General features: G+C 41.1%; 1 protein-coding gene across 1 annotated transcript in view; it reads right to left on the bottom strand.

Moving 5' to 3' along the window:
- The window catches only part of LAMA3 (laminin subunit alpha 3), a 258,618-nt gene that overhangs the window by 85,242 nt on the left and 146,903 nt on the right, over positions 1–26,473 (bottom strand). The window contains exons 25-32 of the mRNA XM_074339734.1: positions 24,655–24,763; positions 22,817–22,914; positions 14,841–14,985; positions 13,090–13,216; positions 12,869–13,008; positions 11,135–11,250; positions 9,765–9,976; positions 8,560–8,767 (exon numbers count right to left, since the gene is read on the bottom strand). Of these exons, the coding sequence (XP_074195835.1) occupies positions 8,560–8,767; positions 9,765–9,976; positions 11,135–11,250; positions 12,869–13,008; positions 13,090–13,216; positions 14,841–14,985; positions 22,817–22,914; positions 24,655–24,763 (1,155 nt within the window). The remainder of the gene's footprint in view (positions 1–8,559; positions 8,768–9,764; positions 9,977–11,134; positions 11,251–12,868; positions 13,009–13,089; positions 13,217–14,840; positions 14,986–22,816; positions 22,915–24,654; positions 24,764–26,473) is intronic.

Consider the following 26,473-nt stretch of genomic DNA (forward strand, 5'->3'; position numbering starts at 1 on the left):
CATTATCTTCCTACACACAGGTCTAACTCAAAAGTTACAAACTTCCAGTTACAAAATAAATAAGTCATGGGAGGTCATGTACAACATGGCGACCATAATTGATAATACTATATTGCATGTTAACAGAGAGCAAATCTTAAAAATTCTCATCACAAGAAAAAAAAATTTGTAACTATGTGTGGTGACAGATGTTAACTAGACTTATTGTGGTGATCATTTCATAATATATACAAGTAGCGAATCATGTTGGACACCAGAAACTAATGGTATATGTCAATTAGACCTCAATTGAAAAACAAAAAGACTGTGTCCATACGATTCCTTATTTCTGGAGAGAGCAGCAAGCATACAGCACTATAACTCTGGCAGTCCAGAGATGGGAACAAGAGAGTACAGATAATCCCTCCCAGATAAAATGGTCAGAAAGAGAAAACTTCGATCAGAAGAGGACCTTTGGAGATGACCTGACTTACAGAGTGGACGCTACTCCTCTCACTTGGCCATGAGGTAAAGGACACTGTGCATGGACTGTGCTGTTGTCATCACAAAGGGCCAACCCAGCTTGGTGTCCTGAGGTCCAGGACGTTTCTTTCAGCAAACATGCAGGGCTTCTGGCCCAGGGGTGCATTAAGTGAATGCTGGTGCCAAACGAGCAACCCAGACACTGAACGCCATTGGTGAACGAGGCTGAGAGTGGCTCCTGTGCAAGTGACCTGGACCTGGATCGTGAAGGTGATGACAGGCAGACGCAGACAGGGACCTATGTTTTTTATATTTTCACTTCATTGCTTCATTGGAAAATCAAGAAACAGGCGTATTTTGCAGGGAAGGCGGCTGTGGAAGCTGCTTGTTGAGACAAGGAAGAAGAGATGGAAGCAAAATCATGACTTGTCTGACTATTTATGTCAGAACATATGTGAGATGATGTGGTGGAAAGGCGGGGTGAACTGAGAGAGTGTGATCATGTCACTAAGATAAGATAAAGCTCTGAGCCTCACTCAGCACGTAAGCAGCCACTGAGAGCATAAGAGTGGATGAAAAAAAGCAAAAAGCTGAGCAGCATGATGAGAGCAGTGGCCTGTGGGCTGAATCATAAGAAACCCACTTAGGCCAGAGAGGCAAGGGTTAATCAAAACATGGGGAATATAATGTCTGGATTCCTGAGTAATGCAAAGCTTAGAGCACTAAGCATATGAATCCTGTGCAAAAACAAGCAACCAGAGTTTTGGGTGGTGCCATGACAACAGAGAATCAAAAGGAAACTTCCTCTTCGAAGTCTGGCTGAACATCTTTTAAAAACTACCTAAAGTCATGCTGACCTTGGCACATTTCTCTAGAGAAACACTCTGGTACCCAAGGGGCTGCCTTCACTGCAAAGACAAGAGGTTCCAGTGGATGCTGCCTGGACGTGCAGAATGGCAGCACCGGGGATGGAGGTCACATGAAGTCATCTCCACGGAAATGTGTCAAATGTTATGTAACACATCAGCGTGTGTGGGGGTGCTCACCGTCTCTCACAGACAACCAGAAAAAGCAGGTGTCAGGGGGAACTCTATCTTTCGCTCATTAAACACTGTAGGTCCCTTAATACATTCATATCAAACTCCTGTGTTAATCTGGAATCCAAAGTCTACCTTATTCATTCATTTATCATTCAATAATTATTGAGAGCCTTCAACATAAAACATCCCTGTGTAGGAGACATGAGAGGAAGGGGACAAAGCAAAATAAATAGGTCAGTCTTGACCTTGGCACATTTTCACTGAGGACACAGGACATAGAGATGCAGAGAGTTGGGTAATTATGTGAGAGATGGCTGGCTAGCATTAAATTTGCCTTAGGCAATGAGATGATGGGATATCTCTGTGGACTTAGAGAAGGCTTCATGCCTTCTCCGAGTTTGCACTTTTAATACATAGTTGTTGAAGAATAAATACAATTTGGGGATAACAGAAGAGAGGGAAGGAGGCCTTTTGCAACTGGAGAACTGAACATACACAAAAAGTATTTAGAGGGTGTGAGAAAACCAAGCCAGGGAAGAAAGCTGAAAAAAGGCTTAAGTTGGGATAGGGAGAGAGAGAGGAAGGGAGGGAGGGAGGGAGGGAGGGAGGGAGGGAGGGAGGGAGGGAGGGAGGGAGGGAGATACAAATCAGAAAAAGGTAGTCAGTTAGGTGACCATTAATACTGAAATGCTAAAAGGACTTAACCGGGGGCAGCTGGTAGCAGAGAGCCATGGAAGGAAAGGAGGACAGTACATACATTGCTGGTTGACACCTGATTGACCACAGGGAAAAGCCATTGATTCTAAGATATACTGGGATTTCAGGCTTTGGGGACTGGGAGGAGGCTGTCACTACTAAGTAGAAACCTTTTAAACATCCAAAGAGAGAAATGGCTTGAGCGACAAGGCAATGACATGGGTTTCAGATATGGCGTCAGAGTTGGAGAATTTGGGAGCTGTAAGGGCCCTTAGAGATCATCTAGTCTAACACTTCATTATCCATGTGAGGGGATAGGAGCTCAAAGAATTTAGGGGATTTGTCCAAGGCCACCTCAGTAAAGCCAGTAAGAGAACCCAGGTCAAATTGATTTGCAGTGAAGGCAAGATAAGATGGTTATCAAGGATGAGGACCGGAGCTCTGGATGGGGGGAATCATGCAGGAATGGGGGTACCTGAAGCCGGGAAAATGGGGGTGTTTCAGGGGACAAAGTAGAGGGAGGAAAGCAGACAGTCGGGTACTTGGCATAATACTAACAGCTAATACTTACGGGGTGCTAGTATGTGTCAGGTACTGTTCTAAGGGGTTTTGCATAGGATAGTTAATCCTCTAAAAAACTTCAAGAGGGAGATGCCTCCAATACCTCTATTTTATAGATGAAGAAATAAGACATGCTGATGTCAACCAGATATTGAGTGACAGTGGCTCTAGGACACAACCTTGTGCAAACTCACACCACACATTCTATTAGTCTGGGGAAAGAGGCAGTTGAACCAGTGAAATAGCCAGAGAACGATTATTCCGAGAGATAAGAGAAAGACGCTGTTGTTACAGAAGATGAAAGAAGACAGAGGGAATGAAGCTGAAAACTTGGCACCCTGTCCATGTGGCAGGAGCCCTGTCTACCCTGCTCGCCACGGTGTCCCAGAGCCTGCACTCTGCCTGGAATTCACCATTCCTATTATTCCATGAGGCGAATCAAAGGAGTTGCTTCTCCAAGTTGTTAGAGCTTGTGGATTTATGCCTAGCTAGAAGCACTTCTGTTCCAAGAATGCCAAGTCTATGACCTTTTCTGCCATTTTGTTCCTCCATCTAACACAAATATTTAGTAAATCTGTGAGGATTGGCTGAGATAGACGTCACCCAAAAAGGCTTTCCTTTTGCTACTGCTCTTCTGAAAAGGCACATTTGTACATGTGGCTTCATTAGATGTCCAGGTGGACTGTCATCTCCTGTAATAGATCTTAAAATTACTTAAAAGTACTTGACATGATAGTTTTTAAAAGTAGTGATTACCAATTTCCTTGTATCTGTCACTGATAAAATCCGAGGGTATTCTAGCCCTTTTGTTTGTTCAAAGAATCTGATGGCGTACCTCCTCTTCCATGATTAAAAGTAGATGCAAATGTACTTTTTCATTGTTAATATGTATGGTTAAATTACTGTGCTGCTATAAAAATGAAATTTGATCAATATAAGCATCTTTAAGACCTCCATCTACCTAGTATTTGGCATTTATACAATACAATTTTGCAATATTTTCTGTGATACAATCCGAGACTGCAGAAGAAATAGAATCAGAATTTTAAATTTAGGTGGGAATAATTTTACAAACTTCATTTTATAGACCCAGGAAGACAAAATAATGTGCCCAAGGTCTACTAGCTAATTCATGACAAAGGTCTCAAGCTCAGCTTTATGGCTCCAACTCTATTTATTCCCAGTTGTCTCTAAAATTACAATAGCAATTTTAATTAAGTAAAGATGGAGTATTGTGAATTGCTACAATTATTTTTATAATTCATTTTACAGTAGATTAATACTTATCACTGATTTTTTTTTTAGGATGATAAACTTTATTACCTATAAATAGTCAAATAAAGTTTGAAAATTCTAATTTTTAAGCTTTGTGATTTATGATCATTTGTAAAACTGCAAGGGAGTCTGTTATATTATTGAGATAGGATTTTTTTTTTAATTGCAAACTCCAGGTATCTTTATTTCTTTTACATGAACTTGAGGTTCTTCTAGACACATTCTTCATTTTCATTAGGAAATTTTCCAGGCGAACAAAGCATTCTTTCCTCTAATATTTTTTTAAAGAAATAATCCTTGCAGGCAAACAAAAGCATTTTCAGCATCAACACTGGAATTACCATGGGCAATTTGTGCAATTTCCAGTCATGTAATAAACTGAAATTTTTTTTTACATTATCTGCCAAGGGCCCTTTCATAACAAATGCACTTGGATCATAATAGATATGTTATCCCATTAGGTTATTGCCGTCTCTTTGGTAACGTCAAGATAAACAGTTCACATCTTGGTTTAAGTGCAATACAGGTCAATAAGATTCCATTCCTGTGACACTCTCTCAGGTTTGGGCAAAACTATATGACATGTCTCGGTCCTGAGCTAGGAATTTCCCAAACTACTAAATTGTCATTGGCTAGTGAAGGTTTGTTAAACATGCTAGAATTTTTACCTAAAATAGTATGATAAATCTCTCTGTCATAGATGGTGACTTAACTGATTTTTACAATTTTTAATGCATTCTTGGTTTCCTTTTTCAGTGGCAGCAACATTGAGAAATTGTATGTGAGGTTGTTTGCAATAATGTATTCTGTTGACCAGCTACTCTCTTTTAAAACTCGCCCACGAGTTCTCACACAAGGAATTCTATTGCTTCTCGTTCTAAGAACTACTTCTCGATCTCCTTTTTGGTTCCTTTGGCCTCCTATGATGAAACATCAGTATCCCCTCCAGGACCCACACCTCGATCTTCCTTTTGTGTGTCCACACCTTCTCCTTGGGGTCCTCACACACTCTAACCTATGAACTTGGTTCCCAAACCTCCATCCCCAGACCCAAACTCTTCACTTGTTCTGCTTTTAAAAGAAAAGCTGAAGTAGTCGTTATGGAAAAACAGAACTTTCTTGCACTTACTTTGTGGCTTAGTAAGTTTTTATTCTCAGTTACGTATGGGGTTACGAAAATGTTTTCAGTATTTAGGGCTCTAAGTATCTCAATGCAGCTGTGATTGGGGCCACTACAGAATCCTGGTCTCCATCTCTGCCAGGACTTACATTTCCTAATAACCATTTCATGTACTCCTGGTGTTTTCCTCTCCTGCTCTTCCATCTTGTTTTTTCTTTGTTTTTCCAAGGTTATTCATTGCTTATTCTGCTGTTCAAATGGAACCTTGTTCTTTCAGCCTTTTTTATATCTAGATTCCTGCTATAATACTCCTTGAGTGAGCAAAGGATTTTAATGCTAAGACCCCCTGCGTCCCGCTTGTCCTGTTTATTTGTCAGACTTCTCTCTTTCTTTTGAAGGATTTGTACAAAACTATTCCACATAAAGACATTGAATTATTTCCTTTGATTTGTTCTTCAAATATACTAAAATGAAAACAATTATTCCTAATTCAATCTGTTTCCCTTTTTATAACACCCTGAACTTCCTTTTCTGAAACCAGTTCTAATTCTATAGTTTCCTTTGGTCCTAGGGAATTTTGAGGGGTTTTTTGTTTTTGTTTGTTTGTTTGTTTGTTTTTTTGTGCTTCAGACTGAGGAACTGCTGAAGTATTTCAATAGCAAAAGACTAGCGGGATTGACTATCTCTTGATTGTTGTTCTAATTCTCCTGCGACCACCTTTTCAAACCCAAAATGGCAGATGTTGTCAGTGTTGCTCTCTTGGCCTTATGGAAAGAAACATTCCACGTGGATGTTTCCATTGCAAGCCACACATTTTATTTACAAATACTCTGGAGCTCTGGTGTCAAATATTTATGGCTGACTATCAGTTTCCTGTCAATAGAGGGGTTTTGATTTTCAAGAAAGAAAGATTGGCACTGACAGGAATATAGAACGGGAGAGGTCAGTAGTAAGGGAGCAATGGAAAATAATTGTGAAATATTTGTTATCTGAGGAAAAAGGCCCTGGTAGAGATAGAAAAGAACAAGATGAAAAACATAGCGGGGGTATTAGGTGGCAGAGGAAAATGATGCCCATTGGTGAAAGAATAGAAGATACAAAGAGGTAATGAGAGCAAAGAGAGCTATGTGAAACGAAGAAGACAGCAGAGGAGATACCAAATAGAGGAATGTCAAATAGACCAGCTGAAATTAGGAATCAAGACCAAGTGATGGACCTAATCTACATGGTTCTTCCATTGGTTCACCTGCTTTTTGGACCAAGGGTTGAAACAGAGGGAATGGAGGCAATTTTCCCTGGAGAAGCAATCTAGATCAATAATGAAGTCACAGGATCACACACAACTTCTCTTTCTCTCTTTCTATAAAGCTGAGTGGGTCATGACTGGCACATATTGGTCTTTTAGCTCCCCAATTATCTGTCTTCCCCAGCCATAAGACTGCAAGCAACTTCCGGGCACAGTGCATCTTTTTGTTCTGCAACTTTCCTGGTAGAAGGTCTTGGTAGGTGTCTGTGCTTCCACACCAAATGCCATTCTCCTCATACATCATTAATTCACTGGAAATAAGATAGACATTTTCATAGGCCCATAAGTACATTCAGGACACAATGCAGAGCCTTCAGTAATGAGCTAAGTGCCTATCTTCCTTAAGAGAACAGCTTAAGCATCGGAGGGAACAGAATCTAATATATATTAATGAATTGTGATAAAAACTCTCTAGCTATCACCTCAAAATTCTTCGTGCAAACCACATTCAGTTTATGCTTATAGTGTGAGAAGGATGAGCAAGTAAATTGACGCAGGAAGGACTCACACCTGTGGTTTTAAAGACTTGGAATGTTTCATGACTCAAGTTTTCAGTCAGCTTCCTTCCCAGTAATACAAAGGAGCTGGGAGGCACCAGGCAACGAATAAGGCGTGGCTTAAGGGTCCTTCCTTAGCAAAAGAAGAGTTGAATTTTGTCCCAAAAAAGATATAGTCCAGTACCTGAAAATGTTCTTTAATTGGAATTTGAAACAGGGTCTTTTCAGATATAATGAAGTTAAGATGAGGTCATACTGCAGTAAGGTGGGCCCAAGTCCAATATGACTGGTGTCCTTGTAAGAAGAGACAGATTCACACACAGGAGCGGAGAATGCCATGTGAAGACAGAGGCAGAGACTGGACTGATGCATCTACAGGCCAAGGAACTCCGAGGATTGCTTGAAGGTAAGAGAAAGGCATGCAACACCAGAAGGTAAGAGAAAGGCATGCAACAGATTCACTCCTAGAGCCTTTAGAAAAGGCTTGGCATGGTCAAGTCCTTGATTTTGGACTTTCAGCATTTAGAGCTGTGAGAGAATAAATTTTTGTTGTTTTAAGCCACCCAGTTTATGGTATTTACAGTAGCCACAGGAAATGAATACAGCTGCCTTTGAGCTGGAGTCATGGATGCCTGCTGCCACCACCAGCAGCAGCCCCTCCCAGCTCTCACACCCAAATCACAGGGGCATAGATCCCAAAACAACTATGTGCCTGTGGATGTGTGTGTGCGGGGAGTAAGTGTAGGGTGAGTGGTGAACCACACACTCTCTCCTGCATACTGCCATACTGGCCTGGACTCTAGAAGCTCTGGCTCAGTTTTCCTGCTACATAATCCCTTGTCTAATTCTTTCCACCCTCTTCTTCTAGGACACTGTATCCCATTCTTCATCCCCTGTATCCACTCTCTATCCTGCTGAGATCAAGCTGATCACCTGAATCATGTGACATCGGCTTCTAGTTTTCAGTACAGAGTCTGACCTGCATCTGAGCCAATGTTTGCCACTCATCCCTTAGCAATTGTGTTTTGCACCTCTCGGTGGTTGTGGGGCAGCATCACTCTCAGCAGGCTCTCCGGCATGTACCTCCACACCCTGAGTCCCTCCCCCACTCCCAAATAACCCCCACTGGGGAGGTCCAGCACCACTTCCAGCTGGCCCATTTGAGTTAGGGAGGCAGACCTGAGGATTTCAGACTTTGACGTGCACTGTCCTTAACAAAACTGCCAGCTAACCCTAGAATGAAGGTGTGGAGCCCATCCCTACATACAAATGGATAGGTGCCCACCACAAGATGACACAGTAGAAGAAACTGATAACTTCATTATCATGACACACACTGAAAATGATGCTGGAGTGAATGGGCAAGGCAGCTTGTGGCTTCAGGTGATTAGTCATCTGACCACCCAAGCTCTTCTGGGCTACCTGAGGAGACCGGTTTCTCCACACATATAACCGATTCTGAGTGGGGAGCTGTGCCCTGAGGTGAACACAGTGCAGTCCTTGGACCAGTGAAAATCGGGAAGTAATGAAGACAGGTGTGTGGGCAGATGGCATCTTTCCTTCCCATAATAGGACCTAAGAAGTGAATCCACCTGAGCTCACCTGCACTGCCCATGGTCCCTGTCGCACTCTGAGGTGGCAGCTCCAGCAGCAGTGCCACTCCTAGAGCAGTTGCAGCCTTCGCAGCCAGCCAGGGGGTGGAAGCTGAAGGAATGTGTGTCACACACTTCACACTGGGGCCTGACCGTGCGTGGAGGGCAGAGGCACTTCCCCGTCGTCTCCTCACAAAGGCGCCGGCCACAGTTGCATGCTGGCCAGGGGATAAGGAGATACAGTGTAAGACTTAGATGCTATTTGACCTCCAGTAGGACTGTACCCCGGATTTCCAGAAGCTTCTAAGGAGTCTGGGAGAAATGTCTTGCTTTTCCTTCATTGTGGCATTATGGACCATGGTTGATATAAAAGGCCCTTTCTGGAGGCAAAGACCAACCACAACAAATGCTCATGGATATAGTATGTGATACAGTGTGTGAATGCTGAATGAAGCACAGGTGGACCCACTTGTTCCAAGATAGTTCGCCACTCCAAGGAACCCACTGAGCTGCTGTTATGGGCCGTTCTAATGTGAGGCCTCTCATTCATTGGAGGTTCTGCTCCTCACAGGCTCCCTGAAGTGGCTACACATCACCCCAGTGCACTGCGCCCAGGGTTAGGCCACACCGTAGCAGTAGGGCCTTCATTAGGCAAAAGCTGGTCTCCATGTGGGGCCTCTGTTTGCACCACACCTGCACCTCTCACTCCGCCACATAGCCTGGGCTGGCCCTATGTCTCAGGCAGCAGGATGGTTCTTCGATAAAGGTCCACAGGCTTCTCATTTAGTGAGTAGTATGCCCCTGTGACCCCGCCTCTTCTCTCATCTCAACTGAGTTTTGGTTAGGCTGCAAACACTGAAAAGGCTTCCAATTAGAAAGGGTATTGAGCTGTCCAATATTTTGATGTTTAAGGCTATTTACACTCACATGCTTTGTCAAGGGCATAGGTTGTGTAACCTGGGAAACACAAATATTTATCATTTAAAACCTTGCTACTCAGCAAGGTCCATGGGCCAGTGGCATAGGTATCATCTGAATGGTTATTAGACATGCAGACTCCCAGGCCACAGCCCAGGCCTCCTGAATCAGAACCTGCATTTTCACAAGATCCCCAGGTGAGTTTCTAGCACAGTGGAATTTGCAAAGCCCTGTCCTAGATGAGCATCAGCCACCTGGGACTAGGGACAACCTTGGATGACCCAAATGTGCACTTACGCTTGCAGTGTGGGAATCCATAGTAGCCCGTTCGACAGCGGGTACACTGCCGCCCAACGACGCCGGGCTGGCACAGGCATTGCCCACCCTCCGGGCTGCAGTGATGGCCAACCGCTCCGGTGGGGTGGCACTCACAGGGCAGTGCACCTTCGTGGTAAAGGGCCACCAGGGACCTGGCGGAGTTCTTACAGAATCCAGAGGCTGTCTGGGGGCTGTGGAGACAAAAGCAACTCATGTGATGTCCCAGGAAGCATGCCCAGAAGTGGCCCCAACTTTCCCTGCACACTTGCTCCACCAAACTGTGTTTTTGGGGATGGACTCTGGCTCCGGAGTCTGGGAAGATATGGGAGGACACCCATATCTCAACGCCAGTGACAGCCACCCTTCCCCTTATCCATTCACTCCAGAACATGTCACAGACATGGTGGGAACTTTTGGTGGCTGGAATAAAAGGGTATAAATTTGCCTGTAGGATGAATGGTATGACATAGATTATATTTCAATAAAGCAGTTACAAATAGTTACATCTAAATGTGTAATGATACACCAATAACAATAATAATGAGGAGGAGGTGAATTGTCAACATTTATTGAGTATTGCATGCTAGAAGCTTTGCCTACATTTTACTTAAACTCACAACCATAAATTAGGCCTAAGCCCCATTTTACAGGTAAGGCAACTAGAAGTTAACTAATATTCCCAAGGCCCCAGAGCTACAGAGTGGCCAAACAGGCATTCAAATCCATAGATGTTAGACTTCAGAGCCTTTGCTCTTAATATTTCCTATACAGGCGACTTCTGCTTTCCAGGCCCCCTGGAGCTCCTGGGTTCCTCAGGAAACCTACAAGATGGCAGGGTGGGTGTGCAGAAGAGAAGGACAGGAAATGATGCTCAGGGCTGCCCTAGGCTCTTGGCCTTCAATGACTCAAGGAGAGAGAATGAGGAAGTCTGCCTTGCTGCAATGCTCCCCACTCAGTCAGATGGCAATGGAGCATGGGAATCTGGGTTGACGTGCTTCCCAGTGGAGGGTACCCGGTGTGTTACCTTAGGAATCTGAGCTGGACAATAGGAAACGGTGAAGAGGAAAAGTAATCCCTGAGCAGCCTATGTTTGGAGGGTCACCCTCTGATGAGATCACAGTTGAGGATGGGAATCTTGTCCAGATGCGCATGACAAGGTCTACTATAGGACAGTGTTTGCAGAGGAGAAACACTTCCTTCCTGGGACCCAGGATGCGTGACCACTCCCTTGGGCCACATGGAGAGGGAAAAGAGAGATCCAAGGGCCAGTCCTTCCCTGGGCCTTGTTCTGGGCAGGAATATGGGAGAGCCTTATGCATTCCAGGACCTTTCCACAAAGTGATACTTACTTGATATAAAAACTATTTCTTCCACAATTGGTGATAAACTCAGATGACTTGTCCACTGATTTTTTGTGAAGTATTTGGTAGTTGTAGTTCTCTGCAGGCACCACTAGAACACGGACCTAAAGGAAACCCATCAACATGTCTTTGGATTTCTAATAACAAGGCATACCTATCGCTATTCATTATACTCTCTCTTTACTAAGGCCAGTGTTCTGATCATTAAGCCCAAGACCAAATGAAATAGGATTTATGGGAAAAAGAGAATCACAAGAACACCCCTAAGCCAGTATTAAAGGCTCAATCTATGATTTTATGTAGGAAATGATAACAAGTGTTGGGCAGACCTCTTGGAATGCCTGTTCAGAGAAGCAGCAGCCTCACATGCTGGGCAGGGACAGGAGACCTGGGGATGGGGGGGGGTGGGGTGAGCAGGGGCCTGTTAAGATGGCCAGGGCCCCATGGGATCCATGCCTGGAATGCCCTTGGATCTCCAGGGGATGTTGCTTTGTATTTTTAGAGGAGAGAGAACTGAAACGACAGGATCAATGGCGAAACTCACGCCATAGCTTGCCCCTGAAGTTTATATCATACCAGATGCTCTATCATGAATAATTGTAGTCCCAGTTTTTAAAAGCACTGCTGAGTTCTCTGTATCTGTATAAATGAAACTATGCCAGCGACAAATGCTGTGGAAAATTTCAAATGTCTTTGTCAACTACTCACCAACTTACAGCTTACAGAGAGACTTATTTATTGAATTGGTCTCATGTTATTCAATTCAATAAACATTTGCCAAGCTCCAGGTGCCAGGTGGGATTCTAGGCACAGGGGAGACAAAATGAATAAAGTCAGGCCCCTGGCCCTAGGAAAATGAGATTCTCTGAGACAGAAGAAGGCACAAGCAAGGAATGAGAGGGCCACAGAGCAGGGTCTGGGGAAAGTTGTCTGGCTATGTGGAAGGCTTTATAGGCATTAAGTGACCATGATTCCATCAAGCAACGTAATGAACAGCGCAGGGGAAACCTGAGGCTGTGCAGGTAACAGGCTAAGTTTGAGGGACTTGGGAGATTTCTGGCTATAGAAATATGCAGTAGATGGTCCCACATTAGGACTGGAGCTCAGGAAAGACCGGAGACCAATTCACAGATGTGGGTGTCATTTTCACAGAGGAGAGAATAGAATCAACAGAGGATATTACCTGAGGAGAAGTGATAGAACAAGGGGGCTCAGGGTCTACCCACGGGAATGCCAATATATGGGGACAAAGGGAAAGAGAAATCACTGAAGAAGCACTAGAGAAAGTGAGGGGAAAAAGTAGCTATGGAAGGAAGAAGAAGGAGAAGGAAAAGAAGAAGAAGAAGAAGAAGAAGAAGAAGAAGAAGAAGAAGAAGAAGAAGAAGAAGAAGAAGAACAACAACAACAACAACAACAACAACAACAACAACAAAGGAGTCTAAAATGCTTCTGACAGAGACCAGTCAGGTGAGGAGTGAGGATGGACTGATGGAGAGTGAGACAGAGCTTCTTGCAGGGGAGCTTTTTCTCCCTATTCACTTCTCTATTATTCCAATTTCATTTGATTTTAATTGTCACACACATTTTTTTTTTTATAAAAGGTAGTTGTAAATTTCAAATATTTTTCTATAAATATGACTCCAATTCCTTGGAGGAATTATCATCATGAGCCAAACAGACACACAGAATGGCCAAGGCAACCATGTGAAGAGCAGAACACACCAATACTAAGGACTTTGCTTCTGGAACCTTCACAGTCACGGCCACCTCAGGCTCCAAGATGTCAAACTCAATCTGATCTTCGGCAATCACTTGGTCCTGGCATCCAAGCACATGGGGGCAAAAAGAGGCACGGAAGACACCTGGGGGCAAAGAGCAAGGAGTTCCTGTCATACCAGGCCTAGTGAGGCAGGTAGCCACGGGACCCACTCTCTGTAGCTCACCAGGCCGCAGCTGGCCTCCATCCACAGACACCTGTGCAGGAAATGTCGGGTGCACTGGTTGATAAAAATGGATGACAATGACATATCGGCCCAGACGTGGTACAAGTCCTCTCAGTGTCACTTGGTTCTAGGAGGAAAAAGGGGAAAAATAAAACCCCTTGAGCTTCATAGCTATTAATAATTAGAATCACATGCTATTTAGAGGTTAAAAACCAAAACAACCTAGGCATTTACCCAAGTGAAGTCAAAATTTTCACTTGAATGTTTACAGCAGCTTTATTTATAATTACAAACACTAGAAACAACCCAAGTGTCCTTCAACTGCAGAATGGATAATCCAACTGTGGTACAACCATATGATACTGGAGGGAGTGTAATTTAGTACAATCACTTTGGAAAACTGGTTGGTTGTTTTTGCCAAAGTTGAACATATAACTGAGCAATTGCACTCCGAGGTATGTACCCAACAGAAATGCAAAATATGTTTGTCAAAAGGCTATACAAGAATGTTCACAGCATTCAAGTACTACTTATAATAAAGAGTCAGACTTCATTTTTCACGTTTGACCACTGATGGTTGCCAAGCCCTACTGTCTTTTACTCTACACCTGCCCAGCCAATAAGAAAGCCCAGGTGCTCATCCTTTGGCACAGGTGGAAAGTTCAAACTACACAAATTCTAGCCCATGAGAGAGGAAGCCCTCACCCTGGATTCCTCCCCTCCCCTTCCCCCTTGCCCAACCACAGTGAAAAGCAGAGTCACACCTCTCCTTTTGCTCAAGCTTGAGCATGAGCCCTGCTTTCCCCAGAAAGCCTCACTATATGAGTAATAAGTCTTTTCAAACCCTCAAAAAACTGCAAAAATAACAACATCAATAATAAAAGTTTATCTTCATCTTTCAGATGAGAACCCTGACTCGGGGAAGGTAGGTAACTTGCTGAACATGAAGGTCAAACACTAACTTGACTACAAAACCAGGACTGAAACTCTATTGTCTTGATTTCAATTCATTTCACTCTGGTATCGTAGTCTGCTTTTCCCATACAGGATCTTATTAAATTTTCTCGCTCAGATCTGTTAATTTCCTAATTCAATTCAATGGGAATGGACACAAGCTAGCTCTAGTATTATAAGGACATAATATCATCAGAACAAATTTTAAGGCTTGTGATTTTGTAGTTTACAGTGAAAAAATGCATTTCCTTACTACATTTCATCTTCATGCTCTAGGTGATTAATCGATAAGCATTTATTGGGAATTTCCTTCCTGCAATGCATTGCATTGGTGAAGTTGGTGATACAAAAAATTTTGTTAGCCACAGCAGGTATTCTAAAAGTACTCACATTCCAACTTGGGAAGGTAATAAACTCAAAAATGTTAAATAGCAGTAGCCCATGAAGGTATGAGGTATCACATGATGGGTAATGAGAAGTTGCCAAATGCTGTGTAGACACAGATGCAGGAGGGAAAGAGACCATCAGGATGGGGTGGTTGTAAAGATTAACCTGATGCCTGCATGCTGGAGTCCACAGTTGAGAGCAGAGGGTGGGTCTCAAAATTTAAGGGTATCTGAATCTCTGTGGGGTTTGTTAAGACACAGATTCCTGGGCCCCATCTCCAGAGTTTCTGATTCAGCAGATCTTGCAAATATGCATCACTAACAAGTTCCCAGGTGATGCAGATGCTGTTGGTTCAGGGCCACACTTTGAGAACCACTCATGTAGAAACAGCATACTTCTGGGAGTCCTACCTGTGGTGCCTTCAAGGTGACTCCAGTAACAATATCAGCAGAAGGTGAAACATCCTGGGGTAGTAGATAGGGAGACCCACCATTTGGGACATCCAAAATTAATGTTGCTGGAGGAGTTTCAGGAGATAGGGAGACACAAGTGGCCCTGAAAAATAGAATATTTAAAAATGTGGAGTTCTGGTTAAGATGGTAGAGTAGGTAAACACTGTGCTTGTCCCATGACCACATTAAAATGACAACTAAATTACAGATCAACCTGGAGAACCATCTGAAGACTAGCTGAACAGAAGACCTATAACTAAGGGTATACAGAAGCCACACCGAGACTGATAGGAGAGGCAGAGACATGAAACAGGCTGATCCCAAACCAATGTGAGAATCAGGAGGGATATCTCAGTTGCAGAGGTTCCCCCTAAAGAGCAAGGCGTCCCAGCCCCACATGGGGCTCCCCAGCCTGGAGCACCAGGGCCAGGAAGAGGAGTCCCCAGAACATCTGGCTGTGAAAATCAGTGGGGATTCTGTTCATCTGATCAAGATGGAAGGCCAAGGGAAACCCAGGTGTTCCTTTTAAAGGGCCCAGCACAGATTCTCTCACTCCCAGGAACTTACCCTGGGCTCCAGTGAAGGGATGAGCTTGTGAGATGCCAGAGACATATAGGGTAGGCTGAGTTGAGTGGCTTCAGAGCAAGAGATGGAGGGAGAGCCTCCAGTGTTCTTGTGTTGAGCCTGCCTTCCCTATAGCCTACAGGTGGGTGCCATCTTTCCTGTGTTTAGCCCACTCTCCACACGGCCAAATCTGAACCTGCATTGGCCTGGTGAAATCCACTGGCTCCATACTGGTGACTCCCTGGGACGCCACCCCACCCAACCCATGGACTGCTGGAGGAATTTTTTGGTGGTCAGTGATCGGCAGGCAGCCTGTGTTGGCCTACACTACAGACTTACTTGGAAAACTCTTGAGGGTCCACAGGACCCAGGTAGGTGGTAGTTGGCCTCAGTGTACTCTGACCTTTTTGAGTGGCCCCAGGATCAGCACTGATGCTAAATCTGAAACTGCACTAACCTGGTAAATACCACTTGCCCTATCCTGGTGACTCCTTAGACCCTGCCCCACCCAACCCATGCACCTCTTGAGGCTTTTTCAACATTCAGGGGGCAGCCAGTATTGGCCTGCACTGCAGACTTTCTTGGACAACTCTTGGGAGTCTGTATGCCCCAGGTGGGCTGTGGCTGGCCTCGATATGCTCTGAGACTTTTTAGAGGCCCCAGTCTCAGCACTGATGCCAAATCTGAATCTCCACTGACCTGGTGAACACCACTCACCCCATCCTGGTGACTCTGTGAAATGCCATCTCCCCCAGCTGGCTTACCACCCTTCACTTATTCAGTGGCTAAGCCAGCAGTCAGAGTCAGGCCTCAGTATGCCCTATGTCTTCTACTAAGCTGCCCCAGGCAGGGTACGCATGGCAGCTGGCCTTAGTCACAGCGTGGCCTCTCCCACACCCCTTCAGGTCCAGCACAGGCAGCAACCAACCACAGATTGCTTTGCAGCTCCTATCAGATAACCTTGGGCTGGTCACAGGCAGAGGCTGACCTTGGCCTGCAAGGGAGCCCCTTCCAAGAGGCCCCAGAAACAACACATCTGGGAGTCAACTTCAGACCATTCCAGAGCACTACTCAATTAGCCACACAAACAGCATACCCAAAGGGGTGGTCTTGACAGGGGTCAGAGCCTACAGGGACAAATCCCAATCCATGGGGTCAGCCCCTACACAGTAGCCCATATGCTGTGGTTGTGGCCAATCATCACAGCCGGTAAGCCTGAGGATCAATCCCTCCAACTGATGTGCCAACAGCAATCAATGCTCAACTACAATAAGAGGGCACACACAATCCATGCAAGGGACATTCAGGAAGCATCAAGCTTAGGAAACCAGGGAGACTGCACCAGTGGGCCCCACAGGATACCTACTACATAAGGCCACCCTGCCAAGACCAGGAGATGTAGCATATCTACCTAATACATAGAAACAAACACAGAGAGGAAGCCAAAATGAGGAAACAACTAAATATGTCCCTAATTAAAAAATAGGAAGCAACTCCAGAAAAAGAACTACACAAAATGGAGGCAAGCAATCTACCAGATACAGAGTTCAAAACACTGGTTATAAGGATGCATAAGGAACTTAGTGAGAACTTCAACGAATAGATAGTAAGCATAAAAAATGACATAGAAATCATAAAGGAGAACTAGTCAGAAATGAACTACAATAAGTGAAATGAAGAATACACTAGAAGGAATCAATAGCAGATTAGATGAAGCAGAAGATCAAACAAGCGATTTGGAAGCCAAAGTAGCAGAAAACACCCAAACAGAAGAGCAAAAAGAAAAAAGAATTTTCAAAAACGAGGTTAGTTTAAGGGATCTCTGGGGTAACATCAAGTGTAACAACATTCACATCATAGGGGTACCAAGAGACGTGAGAAAACAAGGGATTAAGAATATATTTGAATAAATAATGTCAGAAAGCTTCTTTAACCTGGCAAAGGAAATTGACATACAAGTCCAGGAAGCTCAGAGAGTCCCCAAAGAAGATGACCCAGACCGCAACACATAATTAAAATGCCAAAGGTTAAAGACAAAGACAGAAACTTAAAAGCAACAAGGGAAAGGCAACTAGTTACAAGGAAGCTCCCGAGAGAGATTGTCAGCTGATTTCTCAACATAGACTTTGCAGGCCAGAAGGGATTGGCATGAAATATTCAAAGTGATGAAAAGCAAGGACTTACAACCAAGACTACTCTACCCAGCAAGGCTATCATTGAAAATTGAAAGAGAGATAAAGAGCTTTCTAGACAAGAAAAAGCTAAAGGAATTTATCACCACCAAACCAGTATTACAAGAAATGTTAAAGTGACTTCTTTAAGAAGAAGAAAGAAAAAACACAAAAAATATAAATAGTAAAATGGCAATAACTATGTACCTATCAATAATCACTTTAAGTGTAAATGGATTAAAAGCTCTAATCCAAAGAAATATTATAGATGAATGAATAAAAAACCAATATCCATACATAGCCTCTTTACAAGAGACCTACTTCAGATCAAAAGACACACAGACTGTAAGTAAAGGGATTGAAGAAGATATTTCATGCAAATGGAAAAGAAAAAAAAAGCTGGGGTAGCAATACTTATATCAGAAAAAATTAACTTGAAAGCAAAGACTTTAATAAGAAAAAAATAAGGATGTTTCATAACAATAAAGGGGTCAATCCAACATGAGGATATAACCCTTGTAAATAGTTATGCACCCAACATAGGAGCACCTAAATACATAGAGGAAATACTAACCAACACAAAGGGAGATACTAACAGTAATACAGTCATATTAGGGGACTTTCACACCCCATTGACACCAATGGACAGCTCTTCCAGACAGAAAACCAACAAGGAAACAGTGACCTTAAATGATGTATTAGACCAGATGGATTTAATTGATATTTTTAGAGCATTTCAAACAAAGCAGGAGAGTACATTCTTTTCAAGCCCACAGGGAACATTTTCCAAGATAGACTACATGTTAGGCCATAAAACAAGTCTCAATAAAGTTAAGAAGACTGAAATCATATTCTCTCACCACAGTGGTATGAAACTAGGAATCAATTACAAGAAGAAAAAAAAAAGAAAACTGAAAAACACACTAACACATGGAGACCAAATAACATATTACTAAAAAATTAATGGGCTAATGATGACATCAAGGAAGAAATTAAAAGATACCTTGAGACAAATGAAAATGAAAACACAACAACCTAAAATCTATGGCAAACAGTGAAGGCAATCCTAAGAGGGAAATTAATTCATAGCAATACAGGTCTACCTCAAGAAACAAGGAAACTCTCAAATAAACAATCTTAACCTTACACCTAAAGGAACTAGGAAAAGAACAGCAAACAAAGCCCAAAGTGAACAGAAGGAAAGAAATATAAAGATTAGAGAAGAAATAAACAAAATAGAGTCTAAAAAAATAATACAAAAGATCAATAAAACTAAGAGCTGGTTCTTTAAAAATATAAACAAAATTGAGAAACCTTTAATCAGACTCATCAAGAATAAAAGAGAAAATCCAAATAAATAAAATCAGAAATTAAAGAGGAGAAGTGACAAGTGACACCACAGAAATACAAAGGATTATGAGAAAAATTACGAACAATTATATGCCAATAAATTGGACAATCTGGAGAAAACGGATAAATTCCTAGAAACATACAATCTTCCAAGACTGACTCAAGAATAAACAGAAAATCTGAACAGACTGATAACTACAAATGAAATCAAATCACTAATCAAAAAACTCCAAACAAACAAAAGTTCTAGACCAGATGGCTTCATAGGTGAATTTTACCAAATATTCAAAGAAGAATTAAAACCTATCCTTCTCAAACTATTTCAGAAAATTCAAGAGGACTGAAGGCTGCCAAGCTCATTCTACAAGGTCACCATTACCCTGATCCCAAAACCAGACAAAGACATTACAAAAGAAGAAAATTATAGGTCAATATTCCTGATGAATATAGATGCAAATATCCTCAACAAAGTATTAGCAAACAGAATTCAGCAATGCATTAAAAAGACCATACACCATGATCAAGTGGGATTCATCCCTGGCACACAAGTCTCAAAACCCACAAATCAATTAACATAATATATTACCAAAACAAAATGAAAGATAAAAATCATATGATCATGTCCATAGATGCAGAAAAAGCATTTGACAAAATCCAGCATCCATGTATGATAAAAACTCTCGAAAATTGAGGGAACATACATCAGCATAATAAAGGCCAAATATGACAAACCCACAGCTAACATCATAACCAATGGGCAAAGCTAAAAGTGTTCTCCTTAAGATCAGGAACAAGATAAGGTTGCCCACTTTCTCCACTTTATTCAACATGTATTGGAAGTCCTAGACACAGTAATCAGACAAGAAAAATAAATAAAAAGCATCCAAATTGAAAAGGAAGAAGTAAAACTGTCATTATTTGCACATGACATGATACCATAGAGAGAACCCTAAAGATTCCACCAAAAAACTATTAGAACTGATAAATGAATTCAGTACGTAGCAGGATACAAAATTAACATTCAGAAATTGGTTGCATTTTTATACATCAATAACAAACTATCAGAAAGAGAAATTAAGAAAACAACCCCATTTACAATTTCATCACCATAAAATTAAATATCTAGGAATAAATTTAACGAAAGAGGTAAAAGACCTGTACTCAGAAAACTATAACACACTAAAGAATAAAATAGAAGAACAAATAAATGGAAGCATATATCATGCTCATGGATAGGAAGAATTAACATTATAAAAATGTCCATACTATCCAAAGCAATCTGTACACAATGCAACCCCTATCAAAGCACTAGTGGCATTTTTCACAAATCTAGAACAAATAATCTTAAAATGTGTATGGAATCACAAAAGACCCCAAATAGCCACAACCACCTTGAGAAAGAAGAACAAAATTAGTGGTATCATGCTACCTGATATCCAACTATACCAAAAGGCTATAATAATCAAAACAGCATGGTGCTGGCATAAAACCAGACACAAATAAATGGAAGAGAATAGAGAGCCCACAAATAAATCCATGCATATATAGTCAATTAATCTATGACAAAGAAGGCAAGAATATACAATGGGGTAAAGACAGTCTATTCAATAAATGGTGTTGGGAAAATTGGACAGATACATGCAAGAAAATGAAACTGGACCCCCTTCTTATACCATATACAAGAATAAACTCAAAGTGGATTAAATATTTAAATGCAAGTTTCGAAACCATAAAACTGCTAGAAGAAAACATAGAGAGTAAACTGTCTGACATTGCTCTTAGTAATATTTTTTTTGGATATATCTCGTTGGGCAAGGGAAACAAAAGAAACAAATAAATGGTACTACCTTAAACTAAAAAGGTTTTTCACCGCAAAGGAAACCATCAACAAAATGAAAAGGCATCCTACTGAATATTCGCCAATGACACACCTGATAATGGGCTAATATCCAAAATTTATAAATCACTCACACAACTCAACACCAAAAAAAACTAACAATCCAATTTAAAAATGGGCAAAGGACCTGAACAGACATTTCTCTAGAGGACATATAGATGGCCAACAGACATATGAAAAGTTGCTCAAGCTCACCAATCATCAGAGAAATGCAAATTAAAACCAAGTGAAATATCACCTCACACCTGTCAGAATGTTTATTTTTTCATCAAAAAATAAACAAACAAGTCCTAGTGAGGATGTGGAGAAAAGGGAAACCTTGTGCATTGATGGTGGGATTGCAAATTAGTGCAGCCAATATGAAAAATGGTTTGGAGTTTTCTTTAAAATTGAAAATAGAAGTACCTTATGACCCAGAAATTCCCTTCTAGGTATTTATCTGAAGAAAAAGAAACTGATTTGAAAAGATATATGCACCCCTATGTTCACTTAGCTGTTTAAAATAGCCAAGACATGGAAGCAACCCAAGGGCCCGTCAACACGTAGATGATTGGATAAAGTACATGTAGTATATATGGAAGATGCAGAACATTACTCGGCCACAAAAAAAGAATGAAATCTTACCATTTGCAACAACATGAATGGTTCTAGGGGGTATTACGTTACATGAAATAAATCAGACTGAAAAAGACAAATACCACAGGATCTCACTTACATGTGGGATCTAAAGGACAAAATAAATCAACAAACAAAACAGAAACAAACTCCGGTTGCCAAATGCGAGGAGGTTTGGGGGATGGGTGAAAAGGTGAAGGGATGAAGAAGTACAGGTTGATAGTTACGAAATAGTCACAGGAATGTAATGTACAGCATAAGGAATATAGTCAATAACATTGTAATAACTAGGTATAGTGCTGGGTGGGTACTAGACTAATTGGGGAAGATCACTTCATAAATTATAAAAATGTCTAACCACTATGCTGTACACCTGAAACTAATGTAAAATAATACTGAATGCCAAGTGTAATTGAAAATTAAAAATAAAATAAAAATAAATAAAAATCTTATTTAAAAAATAACCATAAAAGGGAGAACTGTCCATTGGTGAAGATATAGACTCTGATCATAAGACCGTGTGAGCATCAAGAGGACCCAGTCTCCAAGGAACCACAGGACTGTGGAGATCTTTATAAAAAGACTCAGTGCCATGGACTTGTCAAATGTATTCTAGCCACCCGCTCAATACAAAGAGCCAAAACAGAGAGAAAATCTTAATTTTGAAGGAAAGCAAACAATATAGAAACTTACTGAAACCTCCCTTTCTAGAAATAAAATTGTTAAATGAGATCAATGCAATGAAACATTATTCACCTCTAAATATAAATGTTCACATAAAACTGTATAAAGACAAAGAAACAAATACATGTCATTTATATAGGCAGAGCCAGATTTCATTGCCTTGGTAATTTTCATAGTCCTAGCCATGTGCACAGATTTTATGACTACGTCTATAAATTATTTTTGAATCCACATTAAAACAACCCTATTCAAAACCCCAATAAGCCTTGGTTAGCTAATTCTTGTAACATAGTTGTGAGGTGGGTCATTATCTTCATGGTTATTTAAATGAAGAGAGTCAGACACAGAGGGATTCAAGGACTGTAACAAAGTGAGTCTTTGCAAGGGTTCAGAATAGAACTCAGAGTAACTGCCCCTCAGAGCTAGGCTTAACCATTTCCCCCCAGTTGCTACTGTGTGGGCTTCCTGATATGAAATTCTGGAAAGACTGTTGGGGTAAATGATTTAGCTGTCTTTTTTTTTTTTAAATTCATCACCAGTCTTTAGCACCTTGACCTATGATCACTTCTGAGGTGAAGTATAAAGTTGCAGCCTTATAGCGTTACAGTATCACTCAGAGGATAAATAAGGGAGAAAGGAAGAAAACACATTACCTTGGATTAACAAATGGCCCATAACTGGCAATGCATTTGACTTGAGGTTTCAAATATTCAGTTGAGAATTCTTCAATGGGTATGATACAAACTTGATGCTGTTGAGCAAATACAATGCAAAAAGGTATATTGCAATTATCGGCAAAATCAGTGGTATGGTCAAACACACTCTTTAAAAAAGCTATTAAAAATTCATCCAGAAAAATTATAATTGTTATTTTAAAGTAGTAACAATTGCAGAATAGCATTCTGTATGGCATTATTATGTGCAACAAATCCTTTTTTGCTGTTATTCAGGGTCAGTGACTAAACTGCTCTTAGAATAATTATGTAAATAAAATCATTTGAAAGTTTGAAAACAACTCTTTTTCAGTGACTTTTGATGCCTTTTTTCTTTCCTGCCCTGGGTTGAAGCTGGCTCTTCAGACTCCTTGGCAGAGAGTGGTGGCGGGGGTAGGAGGCAGCCAGGGATCCCGCTATTCAAACTGAGGGCTGCTCCTGGTACAAACAATCCTTCTTAACAGAGGGTGACTTGTATCTCAGGCACATTTGGACTTTGTTGAAGGAACTGGCTCCTGAGCTAGCTTTTGAGTTGCACAAGAAATTCAGTTATTATTAGTGTATTTCATTTTAAATCAAAACTGTATTACCAGCTTGTTCATAAATTTATTCAGTGTCAACAACAACAATTTTTATTGAACACCTACTATATGCCAGGCACTGAGACTGGGGGATCCTCCAAACCCAAGCTAGATAGCAGTCCAGCTCTCACAGAATTTATAGTCAATCAGCCTTGAATCTGAATGATGTTTGATTACTTCAGAAAGGGTAAACTTATGCTTAAAATAAAAGATGGAGCTTTGGGTCCCATTATAATTTCGAAAGATGAGGAGATTAAGATTTAGTTGGATTGTTATGTTTAAATGTAATCTTAATTTTAAAAAGAAAGTCTTAAATTATTATATACTTTATAGAATAATTTTTAAAAATTGAATTCCAGGTACTTCTTAAGAGAAAGCTCAAAGGTTTTAATACTTTCAAATACAAATATTAAAAACATGTTAGAACAGGATGGCCTGGCATTTTCCAGGATGTGATGCATGATTAATATTAGCAGTGACAGAAAGTAGCTTCATAGTTAATCTTCTACTAAATCTGGCCACCACTTCCTGTCCCAGATCCCACTGCCTCTGTTTATCACAATTCTCAAAATTCAAATTGTGTTATTAAAAGGGTGGGTATGTTATAAATTAAAAAAAAGAAAAAAAAAGGGTGGGTATGAAGCGCATTTAATCTGGCAAACTTGGCATTTTCACTCTTAATAGTATATATCTATTTAACTGAATAATGCTCTTTTTGAAAAAGAGTGAGAATATTCTGGAAAAAAACAAACAAACCAGGTATTACAACCTTTAAAATTCTGAAGAAATTTGCCAAAATGCTAAATAAATACAATAAAATAGTAAAATCAAAAAGATTATACACAATGACTAATGGCATTTCTCTATACAAATAATCGTAGCAAACTAGGAAATATAATGACAAACCATATTTCATTCATAATAGTAACAATGAATAAAAATTAATAAAGTAAGGTTTGTGAGATGTGCTTGAATTTGATGATTGAACTTTGTTAGGTGTTATAAAAATGGCTCAAACAAATGAAGAGGCAAGACAGATTTCTAGATGGGAAGAATAAACATCCTAAAACTGGACATTCTTCACAGGTTAATTTTATAGATGTAATGCAAACCCAGCCAACATTTTAATAAGCTTTAAAAAAAACATACATATCAACAAAATGCCCCTAAAATCCAATGGGCAAAACAGAAGCATACCAGAAGGAATCGGGCTGTACGTGCTTTGAGCCGAATGTCTGCATCTGCTAATAGCTCATACACTGCAACGCGACTCCTACCATCAGTCACAACACTCCGGCAGAGGACGCTGAAAAAGGAAACAGATTTCTTAGGCTGACTCCCTGGTCTGCCTCACTTTGTGCCTTCCTTGAGGTGGCTGACTGGTCGTCAGTTTCTCCTGTTTATAACCCGGTGGCTAACAAGGAATTCATTTTCCTGCACGATGAGTTTAAGAGGCATGCAGCCCGTGACGACTATAGGGAAAGAACCTCCCCACTGTGGCCTGAGCCATACTTCTCAGGGCGAAAGGCCGTGCTTATCTTTTCCACTGGTTTTATGGAATGAGTACTTGGTTTAGTCACCGAGAGAAAGAGCCCCAGGGTCGGTAGTGTCTGGTCTTTAAGACACAGCCTACTTAGAAATTTACCAAGATCCTCGGTACTGTTGGCGATTCAAGTTGCCCATTGGCCTCACAACCACCATTCCGTGCCATATGGGTAAGGATGGCTGGTCTTACACGTCATAAGAAACCCAGAGTTTGCCTTTGGAAGCCCAGTCTGTTCTTCCTCATCCTTCCTCCCTCATTTCTACCAATGGTGCTCTTTCCCTCCATCCCATTAGACAAAATGTAGAGTTCAGAAACATTAAAAAGTTCACAGTATTGAACCAAAGAGTACACTTTAATGATAAAACCCATAAAGGAAGTCTTTTTTGAGGAATGTTTCTGACTTCATACTCTGTAGCAACTTTTCTGCCTGTAAATATAATTTGAAATGAGGGACATACTAAAGCAAAATGACCATTTTTGGGAAATATTTGAAATAATTTATGCAATGACTTTTGGGGTGAAGATTAAAATGAGATAGTACGTAAAGAGCTAAACACAGTTTGTGGCATATATTAGAAACTCAGTAAACAGTCATTTTCTTTTATGTGTATGTTGTGGGGGGGTGAGTATGTTTGTCAACTAAAATGCATTCATTCCTTTTGGATTCAAGCATAATCCTGGAAGTTAAACACATTGAGTGATTCACTTAGATGTAGTTTGATCCTTATCCTCTATCAAATTCTTAGTAAGAGTAGACTAATAGCAATAACTGGATTGATTTAATCATTAATGATCATCTCTCTTACAGAGGGCAGATCGAATTTATCATAGCACAATTTTCAAAATGGTATTCCCACTAGCACCACTACTTTTCTGCTCGCATATTGTTTTTTGGGGGTTTTGTTTTGTTTTGTTTTTTAACAACGTAGAACTCACTTGAGAAATGCTAGTAAAGGTTCAAACCTCAGCAGATGTTGCAATGTTGAAAGGGCCTATTATTTGAAATAGGTTTTTATGAGTCAAGTATTTTCCAATTGCACATTTTTGGACTCCAGTATATGTAGCCTGTTCATTTTCACTTGTCCAGGCAAAGGAGAGAAAAAGGAAATATTTCAGAGAAGTGAAAAAATATCATGGGACCTTCCTGGGAGTGGTTAATACGTGCAATACAAGTGATTCCTAGTCTAATACAATACTTCCTTGGAATTGTAATCGTGGAGACTGGCAGTGGAGAACATTGGTGATGTCGTGTCCACAGCCAAAATAATCTGCCGATTATCGTGCAGTTCTTCCCACATCGTTTTGTGCTCAGACAAAGGTCACGAAACAATGCTTATGGAATCCTAGAAGGTGTCCTTTCTTTCTTTGGTCGTGAGATCCCTCCTCTCCTTGGCATAGATATTCTCAGCCTCTTCTGAGATGACTCAGAGAGTTACGAGGGTCATTTTGAATGCTTCCTCGTGTCCTCTT

This window comes from Rhinolophus sinicus, linkage group LG09 (genome assembly GCF_036562045.2).
Source record: "Rhinolophus sinicus isolate RSC01 linkage group LG09, ASM3656204v1, whole genome shotgun sequence".
Taxonomy (NCBI): domain Eukaryota; kingdom Metazoa; phylum Chordata; class Mammalia; order Chiroptera; family Rhinolophidae; genus Rhinolophus; species Rhinolophus sinicus.